Below are 26,995 nucleotides of genomic sequence, written 5' to 3'. Positions count from 1 at the left end.
CACTACAAAAGGCATTCAGGATACCAATTCATTTCATGTATTAATTAATACAGGTTATATAAGGTAAGGCTGACATACAGATTGATTCTCTTGCTCCTCCTTATTACTGAGTCATCCATTTATGTTTGGGATTCTTGACTGTCAACTGTTGCTGCTTAGGAAACAGCTGTAGTAGTAATTAAAGGGAAAATATGCTAAGCCCTGCTCTTTTGTCTCATCCAAGGGGAGACAGGCATACCTTTTTTTTTTGGATCATCTTTAACTGGTCCTGTGACCAGAAGATGCCTTTTTCCAGTGATTCATGAAGAAGCTACATAGTTACTAGGTAGAGAAGATACTACTCAATTTTTTCATTACCAGAAAATGTGTAATTTTTAAAATTCACGCTGTAGGGGGAGGTTCTGTGGCATAATTCAGAAATCATGGGTAAGTGTCATAGATAAACATCATTTTAGCCATTTCAGTCATTGTTTTTTCACTGATATTTTTGGAATTTATTGTGTTGTTAATGGGCAAGTCATTTATCCTTCATTAACGAAAGAATGCCAGGGGAAAATTTGAAGTGCCTCATGATAAAAGTGAGCTACATGGCCATTTTCACAGTGACCTCCCAATGGTATTTAAAAATTCTCCCACCTCATAAGGTTTCCCTTCCCAAAAGATAATTGCTCAGCATCAGATACTAGTTGAGTCTGAATCTTTGGCTTACATCTCAGTGATATGAAAGAAGAAGAACTATGCAAGTCTGTATCATGACTATGCTGTGGAAGCCTGATCAGGTACCTGATGATTGTCTGAATTTCTTATTAAAAGTTTGGTTATTTATGTAAGCCTGACAGGCAAGTGGTCTAAGTTATTTCTTGCCCTCATTTGGAGCGAGAGGGTGAAACCTAAAAGATAAATATTCAAGTGTGTTACCAGTAAAGGATGTGAGAGCAGTAAAAAGACTAGGAGACTTTATTTTCATGACTTTGGATTTTGTGTAAGTGCATATGTCTTAGTGCCCTTTCTTGTGTCATTGAAAGAGGAGCTTTTTAAAGTCACATACTTTAATCCCATCTTATATATCCCTTTGCTGGCACTCAGCAGAACCCTTTATACAAAGTCCTAAATCCATCACTTGTGACTGTCGTTGCTTCTTTTTAAATCCTCTCTGCTTCACTGTGAGCCAAAATACATCATGTCATAACATGAACTTTGTTATCTGACCTGTTCTTTCTGCAGTAATGCTAATTATTTAATTCCTATCTTTGTTTAAATTTCCTTCCTGCAAGCAGACTGCTGAAGATCTTTGTCCATTTGACATGTTCCAATATCAGATGTGACAACTTTGTTTTCTTGGTTTTCTGACTTGGCTGCTGAATTCTCCTACAACTCTTTTTTCTAGCTTTTTGAAAAAGCTATGGCTGAATCTTTCCTTTCTGCTTTTGGTTAACATTTTCATCAACTTAACTTTCTTCTGTTCCTTCACTTACATCAAGTTTCAAATATATCGTAATTCATATTTCCTCTTCTTAATTCCTTTTCTTCCCTACTGCAGCTGATACCTGGTGTAGTTTCCTGGTGTGTGTGTGTTGTGTGTATGGCAGTTGTTTTTTTTTTTTCCCTTTAAATCAAGTTTTGAAACATGCTAAATCTATTAAAGTTATCAAGATTAGCAGACCACTAGAGACAAATGCATTTTCTTTCTAATTAATCAAATGTAGCAGTCCGATACTTGGTTATTTACATATAATCATAAAGTCCCCTCAAGCTGAATGTGTGTTAATAAGTCTCTACATTGGCTTTGAAATGGTGACTTATAATAACAAAACAATTTACAGAAGGCTATAAATGCAGATGTTATTTGATCTGGGTTTTTTATCAATAGGTGGGTTCAGTTTTTGATTTAGATAATGAGTGGATGTAGAAAAAGCAGTGTTTTCATTAAGCTTGTAATTTTATAGGTCATCTTCAATTGAGAATCCCTTTCTTAAGGTTTCTGCAGTATAATCTTGAAGATTAGAGATCTCTGGGAAAAAAAGTTAACTTCTTGAAATCAAAACATCTCTAAAATAGCTTTTTTTTTTCTAAGGGAACATGGCACATAAGCTTATTACGAACTTTCCTTGCAAAGCTGTTTCTGATGAAGAACAAAACTATTCAGAAGTATCCACAGGCCATTGCTTTTAAATCCATTTGTGAATGTAATTTAAATGAGCACAGTTTCCTGTATGATCAGAAAAATGTTTTGATGCATTCATGAGATGCTTGGATTAGAAGAGTTGTGTGTTGCAGCGCCTTAAGGCTTGTGGCAACTTGCAAAGCATCTACACTATAATTAGGTTTCCTTCATGAGTCTCACATTTTATTATCCTCTCCTTGCTCTGCAAATATGGAAGAACTGAAAATCAGATGGATAGAAGTAAATAAAACTCTGAGGTATAATTGTAATGTAATTAATGCTTACTGAAGACTTGGAAGCTAAGTAAATTTTAGTGGTTGAGCACAAGGGAAGGACAGTAACACTGATCAAGATGATGTGAAAAGAATTCTGCATTAATGGCTGTTTAATGAAAGCCATTTGAAATGTGTATAACGTTATAAACAGCAATAAAGGAAAAGTGAATAAACTATTCAGAACATGTTTTGGCACTCCATTTTTCAAGTTTTCAACTGAAAATGCAGTGTTGTTAGGAGGAAAATAGTGGCAGAGGGGGATTCATCTCACTTCTTAATAACCTCTCTTTCCCTGTACTGTACTAACTCAAGCTCAGAAAAATGCCTGTTGGTGATGAAGGAGAGATGAATAGGAGCCTTATTTCTTACCTCTCTTTCCCACCAGTAAGATAGACTGTGAATTTTGGTGTGAGAAGAAGGCTAGAATATTTTTGAAAATATAATTTTATTTGGGCAGTATTAGTAGAAATCAAGCTGAGAGTGTCTTCAGGGGTCTGATACTGCAAGATGCAGTAGTTCTGTACCTCCCTGGAAGACCTTAAAAACTATATTTATAGAGAGAAGACTCAGTTAGACTGCGGGTGACGGGGGATCTTTCAGAAGGTACTGCACTGTACCACAATTCTGTATTTTAAATATAATATATCCTTTGTATTTTTGAGATTCCTTGCACCATCTTCCTGGGATACTGATGTTGCTCTATGGAATCTGGAGATATTTTGTGGCCCTTGTGCCACTGAAATGATTTTGATTTGTACCACTTGATGTTTAGGGCTGTATGTTCTCAAAGTTTTGCTTATGCTGTTCTTAGTTCAGTAGAAAATAGAGAATTATTTTAGAAACTGAAGCAGAGTACCTCTCTTCGGTTTGTCTCCTGTGCCCTAAATGCATTTGTTAGTGGCATAGTGCATAATTTTAATGAGGAGCAAACACTGCAATGTTTCACCCTTTGTATGTTTGCTCTCCCAAATACTATTACTCTATTAACTGTTTCCAAGGCTAAAAGAGAAAATTCTTTGTACCAGACTTAGGTAGGGACTATAATAAAATAAATAGCTTTCATTTTCACAGAGTATATTGAATTCTGATTAAAATTCATTTTTGAAAATGGGAGATTGCAGACTGGTAAGGGACCCAAATCCCTTGGGTTTGAACTCAGGCAGTTTCATCTGCAGGTGTTTTTGATGAAGCTTGCTGCTGTTCCAGGCTGCAGAGCGAGCCCCCTGCACATGTATTGCACAGAGGGACACACACACACAAGACACACTCTGGATGTCCACAAAGACAAGAGAGGCTGCACTCATATAAACATGCACAGCACAGGCAGCACAAGCTTATTTCTTCTTGTTGACTGATAAGGGGTGATGTTCACCAGCAGGACTAAGAAGATCTCATCACTCCTTTGATTGAGAAGCACACTCACCAACACATTAAATAGTAGAGTGGATCCTAAATATGTCTTATTTCATACCTACATCATAGGGCCCTTGTGTAGTCACTGACCTTGGGTTTTTACTCATGCTGGTCTTTCTGCTCAGTCTTATAGTACCTTTCAAATACTCCATTTTAAATTTGCTCTTTCCCATGAGGCTGATAAACATAGATAACCTGTTTTCTCTTTTTCTTACCAGTTACAAAGTTTTGTGTGAATCTTCCCAAGATTGTGTTTGTGTGGTTCCTTAAGTGTTCATCTCTCAGTGACTTACGAGTTCACATCTTTTGCTACTGTCTGCCTTACTGCTCATTAGGGTTAGAGTATTTCATATTCACTTTAGTACTTTTTCTCCTTCTTGTCTTTGTCTCAATTGTTACAGGCTATCATTGCAAACTGCACTTCTACATTCAGCATATCCCTACCATCAATGTGTCCCTAGGACTTACTCCTTCCTTTGGCAGCCCCATTCCAAATGGAGCTCTAGGCTCTGCCTCCCTGCTTTTGCAAGTGATTTCTGTTGATGGCAGAGTAGTTTTGATTGAAACATGTTTGGTTTATAGTTTTATAAAATAATTCTAAAAGTTGTATGTAGTGTGTTGTAATAAATCATTGAATAATGTATATATCATGCTCAAGAAATGGAAAAGACTCCACAGGGATTTTTTTTATTTTATAAAATAGATGTTATATAACACAAGCTGTTCAATATGGTTGAAGATAAATGCTCCCATGAAAAACAGTATTTTTAGTTTGAAATCGGTCATTAGATTAATTCTAAAAGAAAGTTGCATCATATTTCCAAGGAAGTAATCTGAAGGAGTAAAAAAAATTGCCATACAGGATTATGCTCTTTATTAAATAAAGCACCTGAATAGTCCTGCACTTTGAGGTGGAATTTGTCAGATTACCATGTGTACAGTTGGTTTAATGTGGTACTGGGTAAGAATGATAAAATTCTCTCACATAAAGAGTATGCCAGTGTAGGAGCAAAATATAAAGGGAAGGAGGTTACTGCTGAGAGGAGTGCTCAGCTGAACAGCAAGGAAGAGTATAGATGGAGAGATGTGTAAAATAAATCAAGGAGTATTACTTTTTTAGAAAGCCTGTCTGAGCTCTTCCATAGCTTTTGTGTGCAGGCAGTGCTGCTGTTATGCTCCAGATGCACAGCTATTAAGATAAGGGTGATGGACACTGAGAAATGGGATGACAAGCATCCTGTTTCAGCCTTAGCTGCAGCATCCATCTGGTCTCCCTGTGGTGCCAGTGGAGGCAAGGGCTTGCTTGTTTATCTTTCACTTCAACAGCTGAATGGGCTACACTTGGAGCTTGAAGTGTTCTTGGATGTTTTTTAAGAGTCTTGCAGCAAAATCAGAGTTCTTGACCTCATCTTATTGGTGTGAAAAATAAGAAAACGAGATCACAGGTGACAGAATATTCTGAGTTGAAAGGGACCCACAAGGACTATTGAATCCAACTCTGAAGTGAATGGCCCATATGGCAATTGAGCCCACAACCTTGATAGTCCTAGCACCAGGCTCCAACCAGCTGGTTGGTGTACACAACTAGTCAGATGAATGCCAGGAGGACACAGCTGTGGGTAGAGGGTGAAGTAGTTCAGGCATAACCTTAAAGTGGGTCTTTACCAGCCCTAGTGCTGTAGGGGAACTTCCATGCCAGGCTGCTTGTCCTGCTGAAAGATGTACTGGAACAACAGCCCAAAATGCTGACCTCTGTGTGTAAGGCTCTGTGAGGTACCCTTGCAGCTTCTGGCAGGAGCTGTACCCTTTGCTTGCTGAGGATCCCAGTGCTGCTGGGTGCCTGCATGAGCAGGCACAGATATGTGAGGGGCTTCTCTGCCTTCTCTCAGAAGCCCTGGGCTCTGTGGTTTTTGGAACCCAACCCTAGGCAGAACCCTAACCCCAGGCAGAGCAGTAAAAGCAGCCTTGGGCTAAGGCTGGCTCAAAGGAGAAAGGTGTGGAGGCAGCCATGCTGTGGCAGTTCTGTGTTCCCCTTGGCATGCCTTTTGCAGCTGCAGTGTGCCTGGAGCTCTGGGCTCTGTTGTTTTCCTGGTGTTTGAGCTGGGTATTTCCTTATGGGTGGCTGCATTAAGACAGCTCAGGAACCTGTTACCTCTATTGATAATGAATTTTCCACTGGCATCATCCCTTCAAAGGCTAAAGCAGCCACAAAATGAGATGAAGGGCACCATTTTCCTCTATTTTTCTCTGGAATATACTAGCATGGTTTACAGTGTGACTTCCATTGATTTTTTGTTAAAATTTTAGTTCACAGCTTTAAACATTACTTTTAATCATTAACAAACTAGTTAGTTATCTACCTTCATTCATCATGTAATTCTGTTGTAGCTGTATTTTGAATTAGTGCTACCTTTATCTTGCACTTATGTGTTTGTGTATGTGTAGGTTCAGTCCCACCAGTCTCACAGTAAACAATTTCTTTGTAATCTTCAATCTAAACTAATCTAAATCTCTTTCTATTTAAAGCCTTTACCCCTTGTCCTGCCCAGTACATGCCATTGTAAAAAGTTCTTTTCCAGCTGACTGACTGGAAGGCCACATTTAGGTCTTCCCAGAGTCTTCTCCAGGCTGAATACTCTGAACTCTCTCAGCCTGTCTTCATATGAAATGTCTTCCAGCTCTCAGATCACCTTCATTGACCTCCTCTGTACCAGCTCCAACAGATTCATGTCCTCCCTGTGCTGGTGCCCCAGGGCTGGTGCAGCCCTGCAGGTGGGCTCTGAGCAGAGCAGAGGGGCAGAATCCCCTCCCTGGCCCTGCTGCCCACCATTGGATGCAGCCCAGGACACGTTTGGCTCTCTGGGCTGTGGGAGCACACTGACAGCTCATGGCCAGCCTCTCATCCATGTACATGTTTAAACCAACTCACTTAAAAGCTTTAGAAAAAATTCCCTATCCTTAAAACCTACTCACTGTGTTCAGGTCTAAGTGGGAAAGGAATCATTTTAATTTTTGTCCATTGGTTTCTTGTGTTGGTTTTGTTCCAAGAATGTCCTTTTAAGGGTCAGTTTCTTCTAGCTTCTGTTTTCTTCTTTTTAATGAGAATGCTTTTTTTCACTGCCTCTAAGAGTTTTTCCAGTGCTTGTTTAATGATTAAGATTGTCCATATGCTGTTTTTCACATGCATTTGATGCCTACTCTGTGTTGCCTTAAATTGGTGATTACTAGGTGTTTCAGTTTTCCTGCCTTTAAATAAACATCAGCTTTACAGATGAGGCTTACATCATTATGTTTATATAGCTTGTTGCTTAAAGAGATTATTTAATAGGTTTCTAAAACCAAACATTGAGATTAAAAAAGAACTCACAACAAAACAAACACAAAACAATGACAACGGTTTTGCTTTTTTTCCTGAAGGTATTAAGATTTATTTAATAGCTACCAAAACTAGTTATTTCCAGATTTTTTTAAAAAATAGTATTCAAAGAAATACTAACAAGTTTATGCAGTTCAATGTTTGAGTTAGGAATGTTAGTTTGTTTTGGAATGTTTGTTAGGAATGTTAGTTGGAGAAGTGCTTGCATATAGATGGTTTTCTAGTTTCTGTAAGGCGAAATATTAAGCTACATAGCAATATAGATGTAGCAATGAGCCATGAGCATGGAAACAATTCAAGCTTGGTGTGAAATCTTGGGGAAGAAAACTGTGGGAAACACGTTTATTAAATCAGTTTTCAAGCACATTTGTGCTTCAAAATTTTGGTGGAAACCAGCTCTTGACTATTGCAATGCCACTGTATGAGAACTGCTCTGAACTTTTGAACAACTCTGTGTTTTCTGCAGCACAACTGACTGAATTTAGCTGTGCCCCACTAAAATAACAAAAGATAGTTGGATACCAAGACAAGGTTCCACTATTGACCAACATGTATTTACAAATGACAGCCAGATTTTTCCAGGCAATGGAGTGATTTGTTCCAGAACTTGGTCACCTGTGAAGATCTGTTGTGTGGTAGACCATTACCTCAGCTGTTAAGTAGAATGGGTTGGTAGCTCCAAATTATGGCATCAGTATGTAAAGGAATAGTTACTAAAAATCTGGTGTTAAAATGATGGATCAAAACCTGAGGGAGTTCTTGAGTATTTAAATAAAAAGACTTCAGAGGACTCAGATGAGCATGAAATTTTTCCAGGAAATAGATTTGCCACAGGCTTTTTAATGCTCTCAGAGCTAAATATGCCGTAATATGCATTAGTTTTGTTGAGTGAAACTTTTATTTGTCTTCAGGTAAGGAAATATAAGAGGTCAGTGAAATTTTAGGGTGGAAAAACAGCAGCTTGTCACCAGCTAAAAGAATTTATTGAATGTAAATCTGACCTATGCATAAGTTCTTTAAAAGAAAGAAAGGCGACTTTTATTGTACAAATTTTCTACGTCTCAAAAAAGCTAAAAGAAAAATTACTGCATGAAACAAAGCTGTTCATAATAGAAATAACAGAAATAAACACTGTATTTTTTTATATTGCAGTAAACCCTCTGTACAATGTAAAATGAAATCCTAAGTGTAGAAAGAGGAGAGTCCAAGGAGGAGGGGATTTCCTCTGGGAGGAAAGAACTTTGAAAATTGTTGGACTTAATTTTTTTATAACTAAAAACTTGGGATTTAAGCTCTCTATTAATGTGTCTTTGACATATTCCTGACCTCACCAGCTAGAGAGAGCTGCCGTGCTACAGTTAATTATTTTTTTGTCTCAGGTTGAGAACATGGAATGTAAATGTTAGAATATTTATTTAAGTGTGTTGGAGTTTTAAGAATGAAATGAGTTTTTGTTTTAAAACCCAACAGTAGAAGGAAGGAGAGATTAAATGTGAAAAGAAGCCAGTGTCAGACTTCTTAGCTTCATGGTTAAGAGCAGTGAGCATTTCTTCCACATATTAGACACAGCTTTATCCATGGTTTGGGCTCCTTTTATGCAGAGCTGTTTCTGTTGTCAGTTCTAGTGCAAAAAAAGTGTTAGAAGGTTTGTGACTCTCTTTAAAGCCAAGTGATTTAGCCATATTACATGTTGATGACTAAAAATTTTCATCCCTTTGATTACTGAGGTTATAACCATCCTTTTAAAGTAGCTTTGAAAGAGGGAAGAAAAAAAGATAATCTGCAGTAAATTTAAAAAGCTGACCAAGAAGATCTCTGAGCTGTATAATACTATTAATGAAAAACTAAATGAAAAGAATACAATACTAGCCAGTGAGGGTTTGTAGGAATTAGATGTATAGTGAGTTACATGTTTTTGTCAGAGCAGAACCTTGTTTGTAAATACATTTCTGGAATACACTGAAATTTCTACATGGCTTTTCACGTGAATGTTCTGATTAGTAAATTAACATGTCACAAATTAAATGGACCAAAACCTCTGGCAATGGCCATAAGGAAAACAAGAGATTCAGCATGGATTTATGGGGAATTTTTCTGTGTGAGAACAGTCAGGCTGTGGCATGGGCTGATCAGAGATGATGTGCAGTCTCCAGCCTTGGGATTTTGGCATGGCTGGATGAAGCCCTGTGCAGCATGACCTTACCTCAGAGCTGACTCTTCTGTGAGCAGGAAGTTGAACCAGAGAGACCTGCTGATGTTCTTTCCAGTTGGAATGATCCTGTGACCCTGTGAGTGGCCAGTGTTGTTCAGAGTGTGTTGGTGTCAAGCAGCAGAAGCAGCCTGATTAGGACATTGGCTTCTGAAATGCACTCCTAGCTCCAGCTCGGGGCCAGCATGCATGCATCCTCTGCAAAATCTGCTTTTGTTTTTCACTGGCAGGGATCCAAACCCTTTCTCCCCCCTGCTTGGGAAAAAGAAAAACAACAGGTCTTGACAGCATCTCCTGGTGATTGCTTCTCTGTCTTGTTTTTCTCTTGTGCTCCTTATTTCAGTCTCTGGACCTATTAACTTTAGAATTTTTTTGTGTTTTCACTGTCCTTTAGAGACAACAGTTTATAATGCTGCCTGTGTTCTCCTCTCCTGTGTCCTTATGTCAGTCTTCTGCTTTCATAGCTGTCTTCTCAGGGCTCTGTTGTAAATCCCTTGAGCAGGAACTTTGCTGCTATATTTGTTCAAGTCTGTAGCTGTAGTTAAAACACTGACATTTCATACACCATAGAATTTTTCCATCAGAATTTTTCTATCCAAAATTTTCTAAACTGTCCAAGTCAAAAGCTGCTTTGTAACATACGGTGTATTACTTTCTACCTATGTCCTCTCTGTTTTTTAGGGGTTAAGTTTGAATATTACCACAGTTTTAGCAGAAAAATGCGAGAACCCCAATGGTTACCCCAAAGAGTGGAGAATGTGCAGCTAAACCATGTGGGATGGAGGAAGTGGAAAACTTAAGTGAATAATTAGAAAAGCATAAGTAAAAAGGATCAGAAACTTATATAAATTTGACTTGGATGAGAGGGAATCATAATATGGATGATCATGTTATGACCATGATGCATAGGACTACTTTGTTGGAGGAACTGCATGTAGACCAGACATTACTTGGTCCTGGTGGCTTTTGTTGTCCCATATGATGCACTTGTGACCTTAAATGTAATTTTTTTCTCTCTCTCTTATTTTTTTTTCTTTTTTTTAATTATATTTTTTTTTATACTTTAACACACCTAAATAATAAGACAACTATGTTGTATGTGTCTGCAGTAGTGTGTTTTTTGGTTTTTTTTTTTTAGTTTCACAGCATGCATTAAAGGCCCTGGTATGTAACCCTGAGTGTATTGAGCTGTTTGAGTCAGACAGCTTTGCACAAAGCATTGGGGAATTGTTTCATTTTGATTTGGAGAGAAGAGGTTGACTTAGACAGAAAGGGATTTTGAAAATAAGCTAACACTTGTATAGTGTGGGCAATTGGGAGACTAGAAAATGGCACATACCTGGCAAATGTCTCAAAAGGCCCTGAATTTATCGACCAGCTTTGAAAATCTTGGTGGCTGTGTTCTCTTTTTCCCATGTCTGCAGTCAAACTCTGCTTTTCTGAACAACTTTGTGTAATACCTACCAATATGTTTTGGCAGCATCATTGTGGTGAAATGGCATCAGGACTACTGAAACTGTAGCTTTCTCCTTACTCCCATGAGTGAGCTGATTTGTAACTGCAATTCAGCCTTCTCTGTGCTGAAGTGCTGACCCTGGACTGATGTTAATGTCTCCTTTTATGTGGACTTGAGTCTAAATGTGCTGATGCCAGGGTGGCCTGTATTGCTCAGAGAAACTGAGTTGTATTTCAGAAACATTTTTATGCTAGCGTAAAAGAGTTTCAATACCAATGTCATCAGGATCACTAAGATAAGAAGAGGGAACCATGTGCTTTTCTAGAGGATGTGCTCTCAGTTGAATTTCTGTCTTTTCCTCATGAAATAAAGAATTTAAGGGATGTTCAATTACAAGGACCTGACAGTATAAATATAGAGATAATACTTTAGTTGGTGTAAAACAAGCAGCAATAAATGTCATTTGATTTAAATATCTTGGGCTCTTCTGTATGCTGACAGATCTAGCAGGTGGCTTTGGATGAGTTTTATCTGCATTTAGGTCATTTTCCTGTAGCAGAATCTTTTTGGTTAAGAGAGCTTTGTTACAGTTTCTGAATCAATGCAATTACTAAGCAAATGCTGTTGTAAAGTGTTTGTGTAATGGACATATGAAAGGCAGAAGATGTTTTAGCTTTCACTTCCCAGTTACTTAAGCAGTTTTGAAGTTAGGAAAATTTTCATTTTAATTTAAGTGGATTTTATTTCATTTTAAGTCACCGAGAAATAAGCAAAATTGGATCTCTTAGTATCATTTTAACTACCTTATTTTACAGACAAATACTAGCTCTGTTAAATTACTCAGCTGCATTATTCCTTTAAGAGTAGTAAGTCTTGATAAAATATGAGCTTTGACCATTCTTGTAGTTTTATGATTTCCTTTAAGAGCAAGAAGAATAAATAGTGTCTCATTCAGATCTTTCATTTATTGTTTTCAATAACATGTAGGGTGAATACCACCAGTCTAACGTGTGCATTAAAAATACCTAGATGGCTCAACATTAATCTTAAAATATTAAAGAAAAATAAAAACAGTGCAGGAGTTTGCTTTAAAACTGTATGTCTTGTTCATTTCAGGAGAAGAGGCTAAAAGAAAAAGCAGCACGGAGAGAAGCCAGGAATAAGAATGCACAGGTAAGGGGTTTTGTTGTTTTGATCAAGCTACTGGTTGAGGTTTGAAATGCTTTTTAAATTATTTCATTCCTTTCTTTAATAAGCAGTGTTGTGATTAACTGCTCTTTAAAGGCATTTTCTCTTTGCTTGTCTTTTCTCACTCCCTTCCTCTGATGTGGTTGTAATAACTTGGTATAGAAGGATTCCGATAAAGCATGAATATATATGTTTGTGTGTGTATAAATACATAAAATGTGTGGAAGCCTTTTGGAATTTCATCCTCTTCATTATGTACATCAGGTGAGTAGCAATTTCAGCTGAAGTACTGATGCCATTTTTTTTCTCTGACTTGGGTCATGTTTATTATTTGTAGGCAGTGCGATTATTTTTTTTGTGTGCCAAATCTCGCTCTGACCTTTTTTCTGCTGAACTTCTTTTTAAACAGCATGTATTTACATGGAAGTTCATTCCTTCCCCTCATTACCCCAGACAAAACCTGTGTTATCCTTTTCTTCATGTATATGTTACTAATTTCCTAGAGGCTGTTCTAGTTTCTCATGTTGCTTGGATTGCAATAAACTGAGGTTTCATTCAGCTGCAGTGATTTCTGGAATATGGACATGGGGATGTGTGACACTGCATCTACTTTTGCTACACATGAATAGTTACAGTTTCTTCTTGACAGTTGGCAAATACCTTACTCCCTTGAGAAAATCGATAATGTTCTTTGTCTGATTTTTGCAAGCTGGCTGTGCTCTGGGAGGCTTTGGTGTAGGAAGATGCTCCATTGTGTAACTCTGAAGTGGAAAGTAATTACAGTTTCAGATGAAAAGCCTAGTTATGCTCAGTTTTAAGTATGATTCTGCCTTCAAAGATGGCAAGCTATGAGAGCTGTTGGCATCATGACTCCCCAATCAAGCAATAGAAATTTTCTGCCTGTAATTGAATGTATAAAGATGCATACTTTTTAATGCATTTAGCAAGCATTTTAGGAAAATTATGGAATGAATAATTAACAAACATCTTAATAAAGGGAGAAAGCATTGATCAAATCAGGCTGTATCACATTCATGAATACTGCTTGTTAATTTTGCCTCTTTTTAGGGAATAAAATATTATTCAGCAGCTGTGGAAAGAAATCCATTTCTTTCAAAATTATCTGCTTGCTGATGTACATCTCCTATCCTCTTCTTGGCCAAGCGAATGAATCTGTCAGTGCTATTGGAAAGTGAATGAAATTGATCTCTGTTGAGGAATGATTTGGGGGGGGGGGGTGTTGTTTTGTGCCCATGGGCATGGTTTGAGTTAAATGTGGAGCCTTGGAGCCTTAGCCCCAAGCCCACAATTTTATTCACTCTTGCCTCTCTTCTGTGCAGCACTTGCATTTGGAAAGCTGATTTACTAGTGCTGGTCTGGTGTGAGATTGGCACATGCTCTCCTTGAGGGTACCAGCTGTGTAAAGCTGCTATTGCTTTGACTTCTTTTTATTCTGGAACCACTTAGCTCACTCTCTGCAATAAGGTGCAAGCCTCAGGAGCTGACATGTCTCCTTGATGAAAACTGTTGGGATTTTTCTGTTGTTTAGAGGCTATTCTTGCCAGAACTCTGTGCAGCCAAGTCCTGTCATTTTCAGTGTGGCTCATTTCAGGAAAAATGCTTCCACTGGGAAAGGCTGCCAGCTTGGACCTGGGCTGTTCATGCCTGGAAGTGGAAGGGAGCAGCAGACAGTAGATAAAGGTGCCAGTTTCTGTCTGCTGGGTGTCTGAGGAATTAATTAAGAACACTGCCTGCTTCTCGGGATCTTATACATGAGGCCATAGTAGTTAAAGTTCTCCATAGTCTGTGTGGGATATGACTCAAGCAGCTTGTACAAGATACCCAGGGGAATAAAGAAGGAGGAAACGGTAAAACGCAGAAACTCCAGTTTAGAAAATATATGCTCCCTAAGTCAGGAGTTCAGAAAGTGTTAACATTTTCACTAGTGCTTTCATAATATGGCTTGTGACCCACATACTCTGCAATACACTACTCCTTTGGCAATTAGTAATGTTTTCTTGAAAGGGAAAGCAATAAGGAGAGCCAAAAAAAGTAGAAAAGGTATTTTTAGCCATGTTAATGCAGTTTAGCAGCTGGAGAAAAGGACTAGATCAACAATTATGAGTAGCCAGTCACTTCAGAGCAGCTGTGGCCATAATTTGTTTTCCACATCTATCTGCTTTATCCTCTTGTTAGTTTTATTAATTGTCTCCCTCGGGTTAAAAACTCCTTGGGTTACAAAGTATTATCTTGCTGTCTTTCACTAATACACAGCCCACCAGGTCTGACATGACCAAAACAGAAATTTACTTTACCATTCTTAGTATTAAATAATAAGTCTTTGTGAATTTAGGTGAAAAAAAGAGAAGAAAAATTATAGGAGAGAAGGATATCCTCTCTTTTCCTCTGGTGCTGCAGGAGCAATTGCAGGGAAGATTTTGCTCAGCCTTTGTCATGCTGGGACAGGCCAGGCTTGCTGCAACTGGAATTGACTAACCAGATTTTGGCACGCTCTGCTGAGTGTGCCTGAGCAGGAGATTAGATGAGTAGGTAGCTGCAGTGTTATTGACTCCACCTTGGATAAATCTCCATGCAATAAATCAACTAAGTAAGAAGTGAAGACTCTTAAAGGATGCTTTGGATAAAGTATTTCTAGGTATTTATGACCATTAATTAAATTTTCATGCAAAAGACTGTGAAAACAGATAAAAGAAGTCTTCTCATATATTCTTATTGAAGAAAAACTGGAAATTTAGGGTTTTGGTTTTTTTTTTTTAATCTTAAGATGTTTAATTGTCTTCCATTTGATGAGAATTTGATGTGATACATCAAATTGTACTAATGAAATGTTTTAAGATGAAAAGAAGCACATACTTTGTCCTCACTCAGTACTGATTAAATTATAGTTCTCAAACCCTCCAACAAATTTCAATACTGTTTATTTGAAGAGAGTGTGGAGAAAATTAGGCAAGAGGTAGTCTTTTGAGCAAGAAGTAAAGCACTGAGCAGCAGCAGCAGAGAGCAACTGCTGGCTTAGGAAGGGAGCTGGCTGTTACTTGGTGAAGCCAGCCCCTGGCCCAAGCAGGACATCCCTTTGCTCATGACTTTGCACTTTTTCTTCTAGAATCTACACATATTGATTTCATAATCTGTTTAAAGTACTTTCAGGTTTCAACCAGTATTTGAAGGTCCTGCCCTGCTAGCAACTGTTAGCTGCAATGAAGCTGAACAGGACTGTATTTCTCCTTTAGTGATTTTAGTCTTTTGCTATCCTGATGCCTTAGAGCACCACTGATGTGTTGAACATTATGTGAAGTGAGGAAGATTTTGATTTCTTAAAAAAAAAAAGTTTTTGTAGGAAAGGAATTTTCTGGGAGCAGCTAAACAGGTCTGTGCTTCAGGGGTGGAGAGCAGAGCAGGAGTCAGGAGAAGGTGCTGTTCCCTGCCCAGCACTGATGTGCTAGGTGATCCTCAGCTATCAGCTCCCAGCATCATGCAGGAAGTGATACCTGGTCCCTAAAAGAAGGCATTGATTGCTGTCTGCTAGAAATAATTTGGATGCCATCTGTAAGCAGTGTCAGGAGGTAAAACTTGCTCAGTCATGGCAGTTCGGTGCATTGATTCAGGTTTTGGCAGTCCTGGAGCAGTTACACCGTGCTGGTGTCCAAAGCAAAACAAAACCTGAAAAAGCTCTGACTAGCAGAGCAAAAGCTGTTTATCCAAGGTCCATAAGAAAAATGGATTAGCCTGCTGAAAACTTAGAGAAATACAGCTTGAACACATTTTCCTTACTGAGATGTTTTTTCCTATTTTCACTGGACAAAATTGAGGATGGGGATTCTTGCCCAGCTGGAAAACTGACTTGTGGAAGAAATCCAAGAGCTCAGTTGTCAAGGGTGCTTTTTCTCGGGAATGAATGGTTGCTGAATAATTATAGAACATTAAAAGATCAACAGCAACAGCAGGATAATAAATATGCTTTAACTTCTCTCCTCCCTTTCTCTCCTGTTCTCTCCCTAATATATTTTGCTGTTCCCACAGGAACTAGTGCTTGCATATGATATTTTACAAAATATATGCTGTATATATAATTGAAGATTTTTCAGAGTCACAATCTTTCTGCTGTGAGCACATCTACAAAATACATGTGGGTGAGCAAGGGGCATATTCTCAAAAGATATGGCAGATTCAGGCATTGATACCTGCCTATATCACATCTCTGCAAGCTATGATGCTGCACCCCTGAAGCACAGGCCTGTTTAGCTGCTCCCAGAATGCTCCATATAGCATTCTCTTTACTGTGCCTTGTTCCATACTCTGTTGAGATTTTAACTAGAAAAATGCTTAAACCCACCATTTTGTTATAATCTCCAGCACCTCCCATGGAATTTCAGATACACTTGCCAAATGTAGCTCAAGAAATCTTCGCACCATGGGGGAAAATTTAAACAGGAAGGGGGAAGTCAAATCCCTTGAGTAGGTGTGGCTGGTAATCCACTCATAGCAATATGTACTTCAGAATATTGTGAAAATTCTTCATCCATTGTGGATAATTCCTGTAGTTACTGGGTTTATTGCACCTCTGCTTCTGCCTTAAATTTACCTTTTCTTGAGATCTAACCTATAGCTCGTGCCTAGGCTGGAGACACTGGATTCAGTATGAATGTGAACAGTAATTTCAGTGTGGAAAGGAGGTTTACAGGAGTGAAGGAGGAATTTGGTCTGTCTCTCCTGTGAATCCAGGTTCCCAAATCCCCTTGATCACTGGGGCCACTGAGTATTCTTGTGAAAGTCTCACAGGATAACTGCTGGTTAATAGTGAAGATGCATTGTTCTGTCTCTTCTCATGACCCTCTCATGGATGGTGTTGAGGAGGCATTGCTTTAGCTCCCTGTGATTTCTGGAACTGGAGCAGGGTTTCAGATCATTCTGATGGTCTGGAGGATGTTGAGGTTGTGGAATTTGTTGTTCTTAAGGAGGAGAGAGTTGTGTTGTCCTGGTGTAGCCTCAGGACAGGCTATGTCTTGTCACTGCTGTTTGATAATCACTGTGAAGGACTTGACATTATTCTTCATCAGTAATTATTTTTGATTCTGAAAAACACAAAGAATGGCAAAAAAATGAGGTCATGTTAATCTACAAAAACTTGCAGTATGTTTAATGTGAGGAGCTTACAACTGAAATTACTGTGTCAATTTGATCCCTTTTAATAAGTCAAACTTCTTTCTTAAAACAATCTCATTAACCTTAGTTTAGAAGTAGTTCTGGTCTGTTAACTCTTGTGTTTTGGATGCATATTCAAAAGCTGTAAGTAACTTTATTTATTCAGTGCAAGGTTTGAGTGTTTTGTATTTCCTTGAGAAGCTCTGAATAAACAGAGTAATTTGGGATATCAACATCTTAACATACTAATTTAGGAATTTCATTTCAAAGTCAAGTCATGGAAATGGAAAATGAATTCCTGATTCTGAACTACTTGTATGCTGAAACCTTTTGTAAAATCAAGGTATTCTGCAATATTTTATGTTTGAAAATGGGTATTATGTGCCTGTATGGAAATGTTACCTGTGTTTTGCTTTTTGAAAATAACATTGATTCCAGTTAATATAACAATTGAATTGCTTTAAGTAAAGCTATAATAAGTCCTGTCTTTTCTGCAATTAAGAATTTATATGATTAAACCAATATTTCAGTGTTGTGACCCTGAACAAGTTACAAGTTAGAATTCTGATGGATTGATTTGCCAATTACCCATGCTTCTGTAAACCTTTTCATTGCATCCAACAGCACACTGAGGATTTCAAACATATTTATCAGATTGACCATTTAAACTAATTGACCATGGCTATAGCAATTGAATTTTGTGAGTATAATGTTCACAACTGTTATTTTTAGTCATATGTGGTATGTGATGAGAGTTTGCTGCTCTACATGCCAAAAGCTGATGTTTTATCAGTCACTGAGGTGATTTCTTCAGAGACCTGGCACAGAAGCATAGTAGTGGGACTATTGACCTTGCAAATACTCTTATTCCCTGAAGGTCTGCTGGGATGAGGTTGATGCACAGTAGATCAACACAAGTGCATCTTTCATTACCATTTCTGTTATAACTATACCTTATTTCTTGTTTTGTGTTCACTTGCACATTTATGGTGAAGAGAGGAAGCTTCTTTTTTCTTCAAACTTTTGGGATTTTTTTTAATATTGGTGGCTTGCGAGGGAGCTTTTGATGAAATATGTAATGTGGATTTTTAAGAGCAGAGTAACAGAATTTCTGGCATGTTAGGGAGCACGAAGGTTATTGTCTTACTTGATTGTAAATGATTGTTGAAAATTTCTAGAGCAATACTGATGAAATTTCTCCAGTAGACTCTAGGAATATTACACTGTTAAATTCATTGTTCTTCATGAAAACCTTTTGTTTTTAGAATGTCTGTGTAAGTTTGATTGGAACAGAGGTTTTGGAGACAACTGCTGAGCTTCAGAGCTTTCAATGTGTTAAAGACTACACTATTTTATTGGTTTCAGAATCAACAATAAATTGGCATTTTGAGGGGGAAAAGAAACACTTATGTTTTCTTATTGAAAGTTTAGGCTATAAAAATTGCAAACTGAGTAATTATGCCTTTCGCTCTTCCTCATGACTTACGTGGGTTTGTAATAATTTATTTGTATCATATAGTTACAATAACTCTTGGTAGTTGTAGAATTGAGGAATGCTTTGGCACCGTTCCGCCAAAGCTCTTGGATGGGGCTCAGCAAAGAAGGGAATGTTTACTTGAGTTGCTGCTTCACATCCATCCCTCTTCAGAGCAAAGGAGGTATATATTACTCTGCTTCATTTTTACTCTTTGTCTGTCTCTGGGGCTATGAGGAGCAGGGTTCCACCATCAGGTGTTTGCCTGCATATGGCAGTGTGGTGTAGCACAGGGAGAGCAATTCAAGAGCTCTGCTAGCCTTGCAAAGCAGCATAATTTCTTCCTGGCTTCCAAAATTTCTTGTTCAGTTTCTTCACGGATTTAATACCCTCCTCAATAGTCTCTCTCTGAGCAGCACATGGAAAATTGTTTTGGCCCTCCCTGACTCTGGCCATGGAATAAAAGGCAGTGGACAGTGCTGGAGCAGCAGATCCACCAGTATGAAAAGAAGAAGAAAAAAAAAACCAAACTGTTCTCAAATGTTATAAACCTTTCTTTGAGCATTTTCTTCTTAGTAAATAGACCACTACATGAAATTAATTGTAATTATACTTCATTTGTTTATCTGCTCTATGTTACACCTTAATAGTGTTTAGTAACCAGTATTTGAAATTTCTTTGCCTCTAAAGCACAAAATTTAAAGCTGTTGCTCCAAGCTCATTCGCTGTGTTCCATACATGTGTGGAGCAGCAAAATGTTGTATATTAGTGTGGAGTTGTTCTTGCCTTTGGCTCACCACAGTCCTTTAATGCCATATTCAACACAGTACAGAAGAACTGCCTGGAACTGGACTTCTGGAGATCTTCACCCTCTTTTCCACCTCTGCTCATAATCCTGAAGAAGTGAGAAACTCCAGCCAAGGCAGACATAATGACCTTAGGCTTACAGCAGCCTTCACACAAAGCTTTTATTTGGGAAGTAGGTGTTTTCTCTGGACTGAGGGGTCTTTTCCTGTTCCATTGTGAAAAGCCAGGTGTATTCACATTCCTCAATTCTATCCATAAAAAACATTGTGCAGGTGATTGCATTTCACAAGTAAACTGTATCAGTTAGTTCAAACTTGTTTATTTTGCACCTTGGTTTGTTCTGGTAGTACTCTGAGCTGCTTTGCAGCTTTCCTTATGTGTTTGAAACTTTCTTAGATTGTAGACCTCAGATGCAGGAGTTCTACTTTGTTCCATATCTCAGATGTGAACTTCAGAATGAGTTAATTGGCTGATGAGCAGGGGTAATCTTTCAGATGTGTTTTGATGACATCTTCATGCAGCACACAGTGGTATTTAGTTTTAAATTAAGCAGTTCTGTTTTCTCAGCATCCCCCCCCGTTTATATTCTTGGAATGTGTTACTTGCAGTATTGTACATAGTCTGCTATAGCAGTTGTAATTGCTACTAGTGATGAAAATTGATTTGGGCAATCAGAAAACGATTATCTGCATTCTGACTGATAATGCTGCAGTTACCAGCATCTTAAAATTCTTCTGATGGTTGTTTTTTCAGAATGCTCTGGGGTCATGCAGTCACCAGGATTCCAGTTGCTTTATGCTGAATCTTAAGTGAGCATTAAAAGAGAAAGAAAAAGTTCTTGGTTGTTCTCTCAAATATATTTTTTTCCCAGAGTTTTTAAAGATTTAGTGTTTTGTCAGTCCTCCCATGCCAAATATTAGATCAGGAGTAGTGCAATATCCCTTGTTTTACCACAGTGTGCAGAGCTTTTAATAAGTTTGCTGTTCTTTCACACTATCAGCTGCATTGATAAACCACGCAGTTTGTTAATAAGAAATGCCAAGCTAGTAACTAACACGTGGTTATTTAGTACCTCATGGGAAATCTGGTAAGCCCATACTTCCCCCAAATGAAGCTCATCTTGGATATGGAGTCCATTAGGACTTGGGTCTTTCTGTGTTGATTCCCTCAATGTTCCTTTTCTTAATGTTTCCTAATGTTTCCTTTTTGTATTGTTTTTATTTTTTTTTTCCTCTGGTCTTTAATGAAATTTGTTGTGGACTTACAGGTTTCTTATCTCCTGCTGTTTCCTTACCCTGTTTTCTTTTTCTTTTGAAGGAGCTAACTTCAGGCTGCTATTGCTTCTATTTGGGTACTTTCTGCTGTGGGGAAACCAGGAGCAGTAGCAAAGGGGAATAACAGGAAGAAAGATAATAGCATCATCTAGTAGCAAAGCCTTAGGAAATGTGCTCTGTATTTTTAGAGAAAAGTTTTGAGGGGCTTTTTTGTTAGCTTTATTTCTTCATACTGTAAGGTTTCTTACTTTTCTGATGTTCCTTCAAATGAGTATATAGGGGTAATATTTTGCTGGGCTGTTGCTAGGATTCATGTTTTAAAAGATGCCTTGACCAAATGAAGGTGCAAATGAGACCATATGCCAAAGTCAAGAGTACAGATTTTATTTAACAGTAAACCTGAGGTACAGGGAGGAGTGGAGGGGTGAAGAGAGAGAGAGATAAGTAGAAATAAAGTCACCACCATATAGGTCCTGCAGCTTCCTGCTGACCCTTTTTCTTCTGGTCTCTTCTGTGGTGGGGGTCCTGAAGTGTTCTTATGGAGTCACCACTTTTGCAGTGTCCAGGTCCCAGGTTTGCACAGAGTGTCGATGTGTTCCTACAGCTGGAGCTGCATGTGTATAAGGAATTGCTTCCTTTCTCACAGTTTGCCATGGTGGAATTTTGGTAGATTGACAACTGATCCTTCCTCTTACTTTAAGGAAAATACTTACAAATAAGTAGAATTTTCTTATAAGCAGCTTTGCAAAGCAAACTGTTATGACTGATAATAAGGTAAGTTGAGCATATGTCAGTAAGGCAGTCAGCAGCATGTAATAGGATTAGACCTGGTTTATACAAGTATATTACTCTCCTCTCTTCATTCTTTTTGGACAATCTGCCAAGGCTTTGAAATTTTCAGCAAGAAAAATTCTGGGTGGACAGGGGAAGGTGATTAATTACAGTCACAGTAAGCGTACATTTACCTGAGTGGCTATTTAAGGTGAAAGCTCATAAAGATCATTAAGTTTCATAATAAATGGCAATCTCAGTCCATTTTCTTTGCTAATTCACGTGCTGTTAAAAATGCCAGAAGTTTTTAGCATTTTTAATTTCCAATCACCTAATATTCTAGCAGACTACGTATCTACAAAAGTAGTGCTAGGGGTCATTATAACTATTCAAGGTATTTACTAACTTAAAAAATGCATAGAATTTATGAAATTCATCCTTCCTGGGTACCTGTACAGCATAACTCTATGAATAAAAGCAAAGCTTTCTGTTTATGAATTAAGTCATAGCCAACCAAATCAGAGTAGGATAGTGAGAAAATTAGAACATCTTTGAACACCTTCTCCCCACCCCTCCCAGCTTCCTGGGCTTAACTTCAATCCTGAGTTCTCTACCCCAAGCAGGATGATTGGGCTGTTAATGTGGTTGTGGTCAGTTCATCACACATTGACTCTGGTGCTCCTTCCTCCTTAGCAGAATGACTCCTCACCCTCTTCCCCTGCTCCAGCATGGGTTTCCTCCCAGGGGAGACAGTCCTCCATGGACTTCTCCAGCATGAGCCCTTCCCCAAGCTGCAGTTCCTCACAAAGTGCTCTGATGTGGGTCCCTTCCACGGGGTGTAGTCCTTCAGGAAAAGGATGCTGCAGTGTGAATCCCCCATGGAGCCCCAAGTCCTGCCAGCAAATCTTCTCCAGGGTGGGCTCCTCTCTCCATGGGGCCACAGGTCCTGCTGTCATGGGTAAGAGAGGGGGGACCTTCAGACAAAGTTTACTAGAGAATCCATCCCACTGAGTCACGAGGTGCAGAGTGGACCCCCTTCCTTTCTGAACTCCTTTGCAGAGAGAGGCCTGGGTGAGGCTGGATCTGATCTTAGCCCCAGACTGTCAGTGCTTTAAGTTACTCTGTCCTACAGGATTAAAGATGAAAAATCAGATACATTTATGTAAAATGAATTATTTATTATGACAAATAATTAGATAAAATATTTTAATCAGAATTATTTACTACACAGTTTAAAAGCTAAAAATACTAGTACCATTTAGTATAGCATAGTACTCTATGTCAAAACAGTTATATTAAAACTAGCAAAAAGAAGCAGTCATTAAATAGAGATTGATGTAACTTGCCATACCAACAGTTGTGGGCAGATCTCTTTCACTCCGCCACAAGGAGTATCTGTGAAGGGACAGTCCCACTTTAAAGAAGGGAGCTTCATACCCACACTCCAAGAAGGAGTATGTTAAAAGAACCCAAAATGTGGAAGTGGACTGGACTGTTCAAGTGTAAAGTGATTGACTGCCAGTCATATGTCTTCAAGTCACCTTAGGGACTTACCTGCCAAGTCTTTGGCTTGCTGTGAGGGTTTGAGTTTGGGGTTGGTGAGACATCTGCCAGGAGCCTCCTGGAGTGTGGGGCTTCCCACAGGATTTACAGCTTCCTTCAGGCATCCATCTGCTGTGACCTGGTGCTCTCCACAGGCTACAGATGGGTCTCTGTTCCCCCATTTAGCTCCATGGGCTACAGGTGGGCTCACCTGGTTGGCACCATGGAATAGAGGAAGATCTCTGCTCTGGTGTCAGGGCACTTCCTCCCCATCCTTCTGTGCTCAATGTCTGCAGGGCTGTTTTTCTCACGTTTGCTCACTCCTCTTCAGCTGCAGCTGTGCAGTTTTTCTTCCTTCCTTTAACTTTATCCCAGAAGCACTGCCACCATTGCTGATGGATTTGATTTTGTCCAGTAGTGGATCTTTCTTGCAGCTGGCTGGCATGGGCTCTGTCGAACAGTGGGGGAGCTTCTGCTGGCTTCTCTCAGAAGCCACCACTGTAGCTCCCCCTTGCTACCAAAACCTGCTATGCAAACCCAAGACAGGGACCCAGCTGACAAGTGTAAAGCAAAGAAAGACCTAAAATTAGAAGAGGTAAAAATAGAGGATGGGAAGCTCTGTGATTGATCTTACAAGCAACACATTTATGCTTAATTCTGTCAGTTAGGTTTGCTGTATTTGTTAGGTCAGACTGTGGCTCAGACAAAGTTCACAGAAAAGCAAAAAGTGTCATGCTGAAAAACATTGATTTAAAATTTGTTTTAAAGTCTATAAAAGATTGGCTTGTCTTTAAATTTGGTTGATAAGGCCAGGCTGTTCGGATTTATCCCGTGATCAGATCAGAAGGACCAGATCACTGTTTCAGCCTCAAGACAGGAAGACAAATTACTTATTAACTTTGAAGGTAGTTTACTTTGATGTTTATCAGAAATATTCATCTATATGATGCAGTTGGTGAAAGGACTTTTGATGTCATAGTATTGCATCACAAAAAGGAATTTTCTAGTGAGTGTATTTGCGAGGGAATTCCATCCAGTTCCCTCTGTTGCTAGTGAATGCAGAGTTTGTCTGTACCATGGCAGAAAGACAGGTTCTGTATTTGTTTTCCCTTTTTCAGAGTTGCCATGTGGATACAGGTGAGGAGTAAGCTTGGAGCTGTACTTTGCAGGATGCTGGCTTCACTGTATGTGTGTTTATTCATTAAAAGCCAGACACCCATTGCTCTTCTGAGACTGGGCTGCTCTGACTGCCATGGGTTGAAACTACTTTCTGGGTAGTCAGTGTGGGATCATTGTGACTTCCTGCTGTAGTTCATCTTGAACTGTTTTTTAATGTCTTTGTTCTCATAATAATGCCAATGATACTGAAAAAATTCAGGAAACACCTAAATGTAGACAGAGAGCAAGAGATTAGTGCAGATACCTGATTCACCAACTGAAATATGAGTTCTGTTAATTTGCTCTGCTTAAAATGAGTTGACGTACTTAATTCATTACTACAGATTGATGAGATTAGTTTTTCAGGGGCTAAAGAAAATATCCTGTATTGTTTGTTCTGAAAGGCATTTGAAAGACAATTCCCTGTGTAATTCATTAGGCATTGCATTTCAAATCCAGTCTTCAGTTGAAATTGTTTTCAGATTTTTACAGATTCTGTAATTTTACAAATTGCTAACTGCATTTGAGTGTCAGACGCTGAGTGAATTAAACTCCTAGAAGGCTTCTTGGTTGGAACATAAAGAACATTAAAAAGATTAATGCAGCCTGCATATATAGAAGTGCTTGGGGTTTTTTTCTGTCACTAAGAGCATTCACAGTAGCATCAAAATATTCTAGACTTCTGGAAAGATATCCCTTTGTAAAACTGCCTAAAAGATCTATAAATATCACTGCACCTGTTAAAAAAATGTTTAAAAGAATATTAGATAGATAAATTACTGTATATTCCAAGGCTCTGATCTGTCTCAATAAGCAGATATTGACTTAATGTAAGGATTATTTTGTGGCCGTCTGAGACCTATATTATTCCAGAGGCTTTCCATCTTAAAATCTATGAATATAAGGATGGATTTCTGTGTTAAAGGATTCTCTTTCTGCTTCAAATTTTTAGCTTTTTATGTTAGCAAGAGGAATCAGAAAAATCTTGTTCAATTCTGAACAAGATCTATTATCAGAACAAAGATAATAGCTGACTCAGTAACCCATTGCTCACTTATGGATAATATCTAGTGAAGCCTTTTCCAGACTGTGAATGGTATCCCAGTTTTGGAGCAGGTCTGTAAGTCCTTCTGGAGAAATGAGGTAGATCAAAGTGACTTTACAGATGCACTGGGAGTGCCCCTGGCTGGGGTAGAAGATAAGAAGCTTTGGTCTGAATGGATCTGCTGAAGCATTTCTAATTGACAAGTAGAAACTAGGAGAGTGATTCACTTAATACTTCTTCATGTTCTCTTGTAGTAACTTCCAGAGAAAGGCAAAGTACAGTGTAAGCTTTCTAGCCAGCTTGAGTTTTTATATAGTGAGTTTTAGTTCCTTCTCTAATCTGGTACAGTGACTCCTACTGATCATTCTGTTGTTTCCTGTCTCATTTTAAGCCTGAAGTTAAAATACTAATCATAGTAGTGATAAAATACCAATTCTCATAAACATTGTACTTTCACTGTGTGTGAGAAATACTGCCATAGTCTTCTGGTTTCACACATTCTGGGTATCTTCTGGCTACAGCCTGAGCAGCAGGGTCCCAGGAGGAAGAGCAAGCTATTTCTTCAGTAGGTAGTGGCAGTTAGGCTTTCCCTGGTTGCAGTTAGGCTTTCCCTGTTTCCTGGAATGAAAGAATGGTTTGGGTTGGAAGGGACTTTAAAGATCATCTGGTTCTAACACTACTGCCATGGGCAGAGGCACCTTCCACTAGACCAGGTTGCTCAGAGCTCCATCCACCCTTGCCTTGAACGCTTCCAGCCATGGGGAACCAACAGCTTTTCTGGAAACATCTTCTAGTAAGTCTGGAAGTATTCCAAAAAGAAGAGTATTTTTTAATTATGTATGCTATTAGACAAAGATGATTTGGCCATAGTGAAAAATCTATGTTGTACATAAATTGTTTGTCAGTTCTGTAATTTTTCTTAGTGTATATCATGTAGACCTCAAAGCAAACTGCAGCTATTTTCAGTAGTATCTCTGGAATATGCACAAGAGAATAGTTTCAAACACACAGCGAGAAATTGCAATTTTCAAGTTTGGCTTCTTTATTTGCTTGTTTTTTCTGCTTTGTGGTGATGTTGAGTAGGACTTTTACTTTGTCCCTCTGCATACTGATGTCTGAAATTATCTTTGGCAGTAAGATGCCTAGCGTGTTTGAAGTTGTCTTACTATAGTACTGTCCTCAGAAAGAGACTTTTAGCTCAAGCATTTTTCAGATACTTGAGTCACAAGCTCAATACTAGAATGAAATAGTGTCATAAACAGTATTAAAAAGAATTATTTACTTGCCTTGATATTTTCACCCTGATGTGTTTCACTATAAAAGAAAGAGACGCAGCATCTTTGCAGAACCTTTTGCTCTCTTCCTGGCTCTTAATTGGTAGCTTGAAACATCAGTATGATCCATAGCTGCTAGAGCTATTCATTTGTTACCCTCACCATTCAATGGAAAATTTTCGGTCTGTTTTTGCTTTTAGGCTGCTGTAAAATGCTGAAAATGCCAGCACAGAAGTCTTTGTCCATCAACCACTGCAGATGTGACTTTACTGTAATTAAAATACATGTACTTTAAGTATGGTATTTGTAAGCAAAGATAAAAAGTTGCCTGTTGGAAAATTGTGTCAAAGGCTGGTGATAAACTACTTCTATTGCAATACCAACAACCATCTAACTTAGTGAAGGA

At 38.6% G+C, this 26,995-nt stretch overlaps 1 protein-coding gene across 1 annotated transcript in view; it reads left to right on the top strand.

Moving 5' to 3' along the window:
- Positions 1 to 26,995, top strand: part of DDX10 (DEAD-box helicase 10) — a 154,836-nt gene that overhangs the window by 101,969 nt on the left and 25,872 nt on the right. Inside the window, exon 16 of the mRNA XM_054654855.2 lies at positions 12,010 to 12,066. Coding sequence (XP_054510830.2) covers positions 12,010 to 12,066 — 57 coding nt within the window. The remainder of the gene's footprint in view (positions 1 to 12,009; positions 12,067 to 26,995) is intronic.

The sequence above is a fragment of the Agelaius phoeniceus genome, chromosome 2, assembly GCF_051311805.1.
Source record: "Agelaius phoeniceus isolate bAgePho1 chromosome 2, bAgePho1.hap1, whole genome shotgun sequence".
NCBI lineage: Eukaryota > Metazoa > Chordata > Aves > Passeriformes > Icteridae > Agelaius > Agelaius phoeniceus.
This window is presented reverse-complemented; position numbering and strand designations above follow the sequence as displayed.